The sequence below is a fragment of the Vanessa cardui genome, chromosome 26 (genome assembly GCF_905220365.1).
Source record: "Vanessa cardui chromosome 26, ilVanCard2.1, whole genome shotgun sequence".
Classification (NCBI taxonomy): domain Eukaryota; kingdom Metazoa; phylum Arthropoda; class Insecta; order Lepidoptera; family Nymphalidae; genus Vanessa; species Vanessa cardui.
In genome coordinates, this window is record NC_061148.1 from 763,383 (window position 1) to 774,213 (window position 10,831).

Genomic DNA, 10,831 nt, shown 5'->3' on the forward strand with positions numbered 1-10,831 from the left:
TACGGACCAAAAAGAAGTATACGATCTTTTTTTCTAAGTGAAACACCAAACGTGATTGTTACTGAAGGAGGTAGATATCATAAAGATTTAACGGTATATTGAACACCGACGTGTGAGATTATATTTTAAATTTATCACTGAGAACTATCATCTAATTTCTTTGTTCCCTTATGAGCCATATTTTTTGTATGATTTCATTGTTTATTTTCCTGTTTCATACTTACAAATATCATCTCATACATGATCACACATCACTATCAGAATATATTTAACGCACTGCTTTCACATTCAATTGATCACGAGATATGTTTAATTTAGTTCTGAGAAAACGTTTTGCACAAAAATACTTTAACAATATTTTTTTTGCATGAGCATTGTGTATCCTAATTCTTTTAATTGCTTTTTATTACTTTTATAATTTTTTTTTTGTTTTGATTGATGGCATGATTTTAGTTGTATCGTTTAAAAGACCTGATAGAATTTGCACAACGAATGGTAAAATTGAACTGACCAAAGAACCGCCGAGAGTCACAAGAAAACGAAAGAAACCTGGCGACAGTAAGTAGATGCACGTGTTTATGCTTTACTTGACGTGACATTTTTGTTTGTACTTGAAGCCAACATTGACGTGTGGAGTGTTTTAAACACTTATGGCATTTATTTCGTGTGTTTGTACAGATTTACGAAATGTTAAATAAAATATTATTCAATATAATTTTTTAAAATAAATTATATATTATTAATGAAGGAAATCTAGATAAATATAGTGTTAAAAAACTCCTTTCTGAAGTTAAAATATTCATAATAAATATAGTTCTTGATTTATAATTTTGGTTTACACTTTCAGGCCCACCTACGAATGGCGTAGATAATGCAGCAAACGGCAACCTAGGAACGGACAACCCTGGTCTCTACGAGAACCTGCCGTTCCACGGTCTCCAGCAACCTCCTAATAAAGTATGTTGACATAAAAATACCAAACCAACAGATTTTTAACATACAAACATTGAAACATAAGAAAGAAAAGAAGTTTTTATTATCCTTCTCTGTTAAAACTTGAGATGATGATAACGCCTTGTTGTGTCAAATAAATAATCATAAAAAGATTAATATCAATTACATTGAAGCTCTTTTTCTTTCTTAAAAATTTATTTAATTTAATAACTCATTATTTTAATTTAATCATTAGATCTCGTATTTTTTTGTTTTATGCTTTTTCTATTAATTTGCATTTGTTTTTTTTTTTTCATGTTTTGTTTTGGCATGAATAACAGCCTGTACAAGCGATACAACCTAGAGTTGTAGAAACTAACCAAAAAACAACGAAAGGGATCGAAGCCTTGCAAAAACAATTGACAACGAATCCATCATTTACCCCCCGGATCGTATGTCCACCATTCGTACAAAACTCAATAAGTTACCCTATAACCCCTTCGAGTACGCAATATCAGTATGGAATACCAGTACTATCGCCAATACAGCAAATGTATCCCTTGCACCAGACAGTATTACTTAATCCATACTTACCACCAATGCCACCGTCGTATTTAAAGCAGTTTCCAACTATAGAAGAGGAAACTATAGATCAAGATAGAAAAAAATTTAGCTCATTGAACACTAGAAATTTTAAATCAAAACCACCCAAGTTTCAATCAATGAGAATAGTTAGAAAAAGAAATATAGAAAGATTTTATCCCAATACAGAGTATGGAGAAAATTTCACTGAAATCAACAATAACAAAAACAATTCAGATTCAGACAATGATAAAATAGATTCCGAAGATAATATTTACGAAAACTTTCCATCGCTGCTCAAAATAAATTCTAATATTAGTGGTGTAGAACATTTTGAAAATTTAACAGACTCGATACAGGTTTGCGAAGAAAGTGTGAACCAAATTAGTGCTTCAACGTCATCATTAAATAGACCAATCCCAGCTCCAAGAACTAAACTGTCACCAATAAAACCTACATCGACGTCTGATCATGTTTATGTTAATTTATCGATGCCACTAATAAAAACTGGTTACACTAAATCACACGACACAGTTGATGCACCTATGAGGTCTTCAAAGTCCGAAGAAAATGTGTCGAAAGCGAGATTTCAAAGAAATGAAAATAAAAATACTTTAAGCATTCCAAAGAGAACGTTAAGTCTAAAGAATATAAATGATGAACAAACAAATTCAGACGAAGATCAAGTAAGAATAGACAAAGAGAAGAGTCCTACAAAGCCCAATATAATTGGAGCTACGCCAAAGAGAACCACACCAATAATGTTACCGTCTACTTCGTTGGTTAAGTCTGTTGTAAGTCAGTTGAATGAGCAAGGGATGAACCGAGCTAAACAACCAATAAAACAAGTGATAGTACCAAATAAAACTTTACAAATACCAAAATTATCGGAAAAACCGATACCAAAAAGAACTTTAGTGCAACGTAGTAATTCTGTACAAATTAGTTTGCCAAATGATAGTGAGATCGTTCAGGTATAAGCGCTTTGTATGTTTTCGTTTTTTTCTTTCATTTATCACTTCATATAACATACTTGATGTTTAACATACTAACATAACTAACCTCTCATTTCCAGAATACTAATATACTACAGCAGCAATATCTTCAGAAAAGAAATCATTTCACAAATCTTAGTTCGAAAGGAAAAAATAAGAAAAATTTCCAAATACCTTTACAAAAACATCACAGCTTTTGCTACTTTCAACCGATAAGAGTAGATAAGAGAATACCCGTAGATCAAGAACGTTCATACAACAACACGATAGGTCCAATGATATACCAGCCTCCTGAAACCCAGTATTACACAAAAACATTAAACAGAACTCGAGAAAAGCATAGTCAGAAATTAAATCGATTAAAAAAATCCGAAAGTCTGCGAGAAAAGCTATCATGTGTAGGAGTATATGATAACTACGAGAAACCCAATTACCCAGAACCAGAATACAACGATTCAGAAAGAAAATCATACTTGCAACTACTTAAAGGGAATTACATATCAAATTCAACGAGAAACTTAGGTCCCGAACACAATTACAACACAAATTTTAACACAGTGGGCCCAAAGGACGAACGGCCTAAGCATAAAAAATTAGTTTACGCAGATTTAGCTTTAGGTAATCATAATTTAAAATTTAAGAATACAGTCAATTCAAATAGACATTTATACGATACGTATACTATAGGTAACGTCGATAATCCTAATAAAGATACTAACAGTAGTTATAAAAGTAACGTACCGAGTAGCCAAAGAAAGAATAGTCAACAGAGAAGCGACTATGCAACTCTGAAGTTCAATGAAATCGACGTCTAAAGGTAAGCCAATGATTTGTATGACCTAACAAATAGTTACTAATGATGTTATTACGTTAATTTGTATTTGATTTTAAAGATTTGGAATATCTAAGTCTCGTCTGTAATTCAGCAGATTTTTTGTCCATAGCTTAGTAATTATGTACGTCAAATATATGCATGATTTTGGACACAATTTTCAAGGCTTCTAGCACAATAATATTCAAACTAATCTAGATAATTGTTTACTATTTTGACAATCAGCATTTGGGGTTAATTTTTACGTACAACTTCAAACTCCTCATCCATAAGTTCTTATATATTTTTGTTATATATTTCGATAAATGTCTTATTTGTATAGTATATATTTTTCATCTCTTATATGCTGAAGAACAATGGTAATATCGAGTCCTATTATTCCAACAACAACACAAGTTTTAATAAGGATAAATCCCATCGAAACCTTTCCAAACATTTGACGAAGTTACGAATTATAATTTTCATTTGACAAATTAAATATGTTAGACCATGAAATTAAGCAAAGTAGAACCTTTATAGTGTAACGTATTTGAATTATGAAACAGTCTAGTGTTTTCTGATTAGATACTGATATCATGTAAAATTTTCAATTGTCACTATCAAACTATAGATATCACTGAATACTTCCTAAGCAGACAGACGTAATATACATATACTGTATATGCATACTAATATCGACAAAGAAAACCTCAAACTTAAATTTTGATTTTGTCTTGTAATAAGACACGCCAATGAAATGGACAGCAATGTCTCAAAATGCGTTCATTTCTTATTATTTCGTTAAAATGTTTGTTCCTTCTTATAAAGCAACCTTCACACATAATCTAAATATAATAGGACTTGCTTTCTTACAAAAAAAATCTATCCAATTATTAACTTTAATAATTAAGCATGTATGGTGACGTGACGTTTGTCTTTCTGTTTATAGGAACGCTTTGCCAAGAGCGACACGTACATTTTTTAGAAGAAGGTAATATTTATAAACATTCTCTAACTGTATCTAACGCTAAGCGAGCTGTATTTAATTATATTTTGTATATGTTTATATGTTATATTGTAATCATATAGCTTCGCAGGGTGGTTTAACTAATTCTCGTTTTTTTTTTTAAATATATATATTTTATTTTCATTTACAAAAACAGCCTACAAATTTCCCACTTCTGAGCTAAGGCCTTTTCCTTTGAGAAGAAGGTTTGGAATATTCCACCACACTAATCCAATGCGGTTTGGTGTACATTTAAATAAACACTGACTGACAAATTAAATTGTTTTTAATTTATATAAATATAATTTCAAAAATAATAATTTTATAGTTATTTACAGTTATAATTAAGGCCATAGGAAAAGTTTCTAATATAAAACATTTTCATAACAATTTTTATGTAAATATTAGTAATTAAATATTTTTGTCTTCCTGTCATAAACCAATTAATAATCTAATACCGAAATTTCCTTTCTTCGTTCATTAACATGTTTGAATATTATAATCCAATAAACTTATGCAAATATCTGCTGAATATAAGACGTATTTTAGAATAACATTCAAAAATTTTATTATTAATTATTTTACGACTGAATTAAAACCTAGACGTATCTAGAAACGAATTCACGATATTTTTTTTAATTTTTGTCATGTAGGTATATTTTTCTTTATTAAAGGTATACTGAGTAAGCTTCCTTATGATAAGAATTCACTGCTAATGGTGAAGAAATATTAACCATTCCTTACATCGCCAAAACTACCAACCTTGAGAACTAAGATGTTAAGTACCTTAAATCAGAACACAATATATTGCTGTTTGGCAAAAGAATTTATGATGGCACCGATCTACCTTGCTCGCAGCACTACCACACATGTGGTAGATCTTATCTCAGATTATAAAATGAAAGGCAGATGGACCGTTCGAAACAATATATCGAAGTATTAATAATCAATTTTCTGCGAGCGCCATCTTCCTTTTGTTTTTTTTATGGTATAGATTGGCGGACGAGTATATCGGCCACCTGATGGTAAGTGGTCACCATCACCCATAGACCATGAAGCTGCAAGAAATATTAACTATTCCTGACATCGTCAATGCGCCACCAACCTTGGGAACTAAGATGTTATGTCCATTGTGCCTGTAGTTACACTCTCACTCATCCTTCAAACCGGAACACAACAATACTGCTTACTGTTGTTTAGCGGTAAAATAACTGATGAGTGGGTGGTACCTACCCAGACGGGCTTGCACAAAGCCCTACCACCAAGTTTTGTTTTGTCTACACTCCCTGACATAAAAAGGGTCCACATGTAGTTTTTTATATATTAATAATTCAATTGTAATTGATGTTCAATTATATGTTTTTTCACAGCCTTTCAGAATAGAAGACCAGTTCATATATGCAGATGCTGACATGAAAGATTACGGGCCAATCAATTACAAGGCGGCTTCAATATACGCCCAAATGAAAAAAGTCAAAAATCAACAGAAATTACAGGAGATCTATGAAAAGGAACATCCTGAGGAAGATATGCTATGATCAATGTTAATCAAATAGGTCTTTGTCACTGAAATTCGATGTCTTGATTTGAAATGAAATTTAGAAAAAATATTAGATTAATTGTAACAATTTTGTATTTAACTACGAAACTAATTTATTTTTGTTTTATATCTAATTAACATCTTGACCAAGAAATATTACTAATTTGTTAGTTATTATGTATTCTTCGATGGTATAAAGATCGTACTGGAAATTGTTTTGAATATATCAAGACTGTTTATAAACGAAAATTATAATCTACAAAGAAAAATATGACCCCCACTCTGTACAGCTCACTCGGTGTTGTAAATAATGTAGTTTTTTCATATACTTTAATGTCACATAATTCCACCATCAACACTTATAATTTTGATTATCCCGACACACTTGGGTAGTTACTTTTCTTTACTAACTTTCTTACTTATGGATGTGAAATAAAAAAATTTAATTTATTAATTTAATCATTTGATATTTGTTTAATCTATAATGCCTTGGCATAAGAATTAAACTTTAGAAAATAAAAAAAAAAAAACTGTCAAAAATAATTTAATCAACTTTTTAAATTTCGAATTCTAGAATTCGTTTTTTAAAATAATAATTTTTAATTCACATCTTTAAGTTGAAAAGTCCGCAACAGCGTAGGCAAGCTTCAGTAGGGAACACTGCTAGTTTTATCACCGTCCGTCCATACGGGAATTCTGGAAACCTAGTTGATTTAGCTAAACCCATTTCTGTAAAAAAACTAGTGTAAAATATACTTAAATGTATAGTTAAAATGTTTCTATCGCATAAGTAGAGTAGCGCGGCGCGATAGTCGCGCGACAAAACGTAGTTGTGTTCACGGATAAGTTTATACGAAATAATGGCCCGTAGTGTAATCGGCATTTATTTTTTGAACGCTTTGAATTTTTGTTAATTTTAAACATTTAAGTTTTATATTAAATATATAACTCTATCAGAAAACTTTACAAGACAAAGTTTTACCATTTTTATTTTGATATTTAATTACTAAGAAAATTGTACATGATATTCTACACTAATCTTTTTGAGATATTCAAAGAAATATATATGCAAATAAGAAAGTGAGTTGGTTTGTACACTTCGACTCAATTCATCATCAAATAGGTTCAAAACCCCTCCCCTAATAAGTGGGCAAATCTGCAAGCCAATATTATTTTGTAACGGATACATTGCGAGCATAAAATGGTGTTGTTGTTAGTTTTCTGATAGAGATTCTTTAATGTAATTTTAATATAATTTCGTTCGGTTTGAACATTTTGTGAGACTTAACAATTTTTTTTTTAATTTATTCTACTAATGTAAATAAAAATGTAAGTGTAATTTTTGTACGTGTTCATACTTTTTTGGTATCGTTATTTTATTTTAACAAAATTTGTATGTTTGATTCCATTTTCAAATTTAACGGTTGTTTATTAAAACACAGCACACTAGTGAATAAGTATTAAAAGGAACGGATTGAATTCGACAATTTAAAAATAATACTTTTTTTATATTCGAAATTTAAATTAAAATATTAATTCCATTTGAAAATAAATTTAAATTAGAAATGATTCTAAATTTAAATATAAATAATAAATGTCAAATTCAATCCGCGTTGCGAATCTAGGTGAAAATAAAACGTAACAGATTTTGTACATAATGAAACTTGTTAAAATATTGTCAGATAGTATTAATAAATAATTTATGGATTTTGTTATATTGTTTCATTTTTAGAACTTGTTCCATTTTTAAATATATCCTTAGTGTTTTTTATTGGATTTTTTTTAAGTAAGTTAAGTATTTAATTGCTATTTTCATTTTACTTAAAAAATATATTTTTTTGAACTAGCAATCAGCCTCACAATAATTTTTAATTACAGAAATAATTAAACGGGCTTAAAAATATTTGAACTTTATATTTAATATTATATTTAATATATAGAATGTATTTAACAAAATTATAATATCCTTTTAAACTCTAAATCAGCGAAATAAAATAAAAGTATTTTTTTAAGCCATTAGTTTAACTATCAAAGAGAATAAATATTTCACGTAATTTTTTTTTTTATTAACTTAACTTAAACTGATAAATAAGTCTATTAGACTTGTTTAAAATTGTTTTAATCAAAGGGATATAATTTTAGTTTTTTTTATAGCCTTAAAATTAAACCTATGGTTAAAGAAAAAAATATTTTTTTTATTTTTAGTGGATCTAAATAAAAGCTTGTTTTTTAAGAAGTTATTTTTACCTTTCATTTATTATTTCACCATATATGTGCAGCATTTATCACAGATCTGATTTTTCTTCGAAATATGAATATTACAGTCAGGTGACGATTACATATCTATTAAAATTATCATAAATACATATAGGGATATATATATGTATTAACATTAAATTATTAAATATATACGAGGATGAAATAATAAGTGGAATGGTGAGAAGAATGTTAGCAGCATTTCCCCGTTGAATCGCAATTCCGATCCTCTGGGCATACGAACGAACCAGCCCTGTCACCAGTAGAGGCTGCTGAGGTGTTATAGATTTAATTAAGCTTTTTTACTATTACTCTAAGGGCTTCAGCAGCAAATGATGTTGACACTAATTTGTCTATTAATTCCCAGCTATTCAAAAAATGAAATATCAAAACCAAAATATCCTTTATTCAAGTAGGTTTATTCCAAGCATTTTTGAATCGACATTTTACAATTAAGTGAAGCTACCGATTCGGTAAGTAGATTCTACCGAGAAGAACCGGTAAGAAACTCAGTAATTACTCTTTTTCAATATTTTTAAAATACAGTTGTGTTAGTTAAATACAATTATATTTGTATTTAATATATTGTTACATTAAAAATTATTTTCATAATTTTAACTTTTTTTTTTAAATTATATAAAACGTCAAAAAAGTGTCAATTCGCTAAATTCCGTGCCATTGACCCATTTCCCACTTAATTTACGTCGGTGTTGCTAGTATAACGCTTCAACTTGGCATTTTCTAAAATTTTAATTAATAAAATAAATTACATTTATTTTAAAGGTACATTAAAACAATTATTAAAATAAGATTTTAATCATCTAATTCATTTGTTGAATTTGATTAGAGGTCATTTCACATCGTTTCAGATTAATTTAATAGCTGTCTTCCAGTTTAAAGGTTAGTTCTTCGATGTAGGTGTCGGAGTCTAGTTATGATAAATTTACTTTGCCTCATATTTGGCTTTTCTTAATTTTAATAATTATTCCAAAATTATTTCCCTGATTTAATTATGGATATAATTCCTTTTTCATTAAGGGTATTTTGGTGGTGATACTGGTCACACTCGTTAACCTTTCAAAGGTTCGTGAACTTTCGATTTCGTTCTTTTTGAATTTTGCAACTATCGGCTTCACACCGATTCCAAACTTCCAATTCGATATACTGAATATATCGAATTTATATTAACAATGAAGTTTTGAAGTTTGACAGAACTTTATATCATGTTTACCGACTCGTAAAAATTTGACCCTTTGAAATGGTTCTCCGGAGTTGAGATCGTCAATTTGTGTAAGCAGGACTTTGAACCTCCAGAAGGAGGTTTTTTTTTTTTTTATTCGGATTTACCCACCATGTGGACTTCTCGAATGGAAATATTAAGAGTGAACAGCTCCAGGTTCCTGGTTGAGTGTGCCCAGATAGCGGCTGGTGCAACTCTAAGGACGGTAGGCCTGTTCCCTGAGCCGTTGTCGGTATCCACGTGTAGCTGGAAACTTTGGTGATGTACCCCCTTTCAATTATATTATAAATTTCGTTTACACCGGTCTGGCGAACGGTGTATTCTTTCAAACCACATCAACTAATTTATTCGTCAGTGGCGCCTAATTTTCAACCTTAAATTTTAGATTAGTAACATTGAATTTTCAAGCTTGCCTTTTATCCCAAGTGACCCACGCTGAGTCTAGCTGGCATAATTTTATATAATAATCATTATAAGAAGTAACATAAGTAACTAGTAAATTAAGTAATTGGTTGTTTATAATACTATGTTACTGTGCATTAAAAATTTTATAACCTAATATTGTTTCTTTACACCCAACCACCCAGAAAGGTAACAATATCTTGCCTAGAAGTCAACGATGTAGATTCGGTTTCGTCCACGAATCATTCTCAAAGAATAGCCAAATGTGGTGAAGATTTGTGCTCAAGTTTTCTTTATATATAAAATAGCTTTCGGTTCCCTACGACATTGGTAATATTCCTTATATTTCCATTGCACAGTAAACCTTTGGAACTAAGATATGTCTTGTGCCTGTTACACTGGCTTACTCATCTGATGAATAGTTGATACCTACTAAAACGGGTTTGCATAAAGTCCTATCATATATCACAGTCCAGCTGATATCTCTATTGTCTCACTCAGACACCAGAGAAGGATTCTATTCCAGATAGGCTTTATGTGCCATCCTTAAAAACATTATTAACGCGGGCCAAACAGCCTCTGGTAATTATACCGGCGCATTGAAAAAGAATCGGGCCCTCACCCCCTCTTTCCTATCCCTCTTTAACTAATATCAATAAGGGTAAACTATATTTTTTTTATTTTTTATGGTATAGGTTGGCGGACGAGCATATGGGCCACCTGATGGTATGTGGTCACCGTCGCCCATATACAATGACGCAGTAAGAAATGTTAACTATTCCATACATCGTCAATGCGCCACCAACCTTGGGAACTAAGATGCTATGTCCCTTGTGCCTGTAGTTACACAAGGTAAACTATAAATAAAATAATGGTAAAACTATAGATACCAAATAAGAAATCTTGTGCGCAGGGTCGTGATTTTCTAGTTACAGAAACAGAAGGTTTAGTGCTTCAGCAGCAGTTCATCAGTTTTAACTGATGATTTACCGGATTAGTAAGATTAGTAAGCTGAAGTGGCAGTGGGTTGGTCATATTTGTCGTAGAACCGACAACCGTTGGGGAA

The 10,831-nt window shown here is 30.6% G+C and overlaps 1 protein-coding gene across 1 annotated transcript in view; it reads left to right on the plus strand.

The window, feature by feature from the left end:
- Positions 1-5,834, plus strand: part of LOC124540759 (hemicentin-1) — a 476,965-nt gene extending 471,131 nt beyond the window's left edge. Inside the window, exons 24-27 of the mRNA XM_047118466.1 lie at positions 848-957; positions 1,275-2,489; positions 2,591-3,327; positions 5,698-5,834. Of these exons, the coding sequence (XP_046974422.1) occupies positions 848-957; positions 1,275-2,489; positions 2,591-3,325 (2,060 nt within the window). The 3' untranslated portion in view covers positions 3,326-3,327; positions 5,698-5,834. The remainder of the gene's footprint in view (positions 1-847; positions 958-1,274; positions 2,490-2,590; positions 3,328-5,697) is intronic.
- Positions 5,835-10,831: the final 4,997 nt, after the last annotated feature.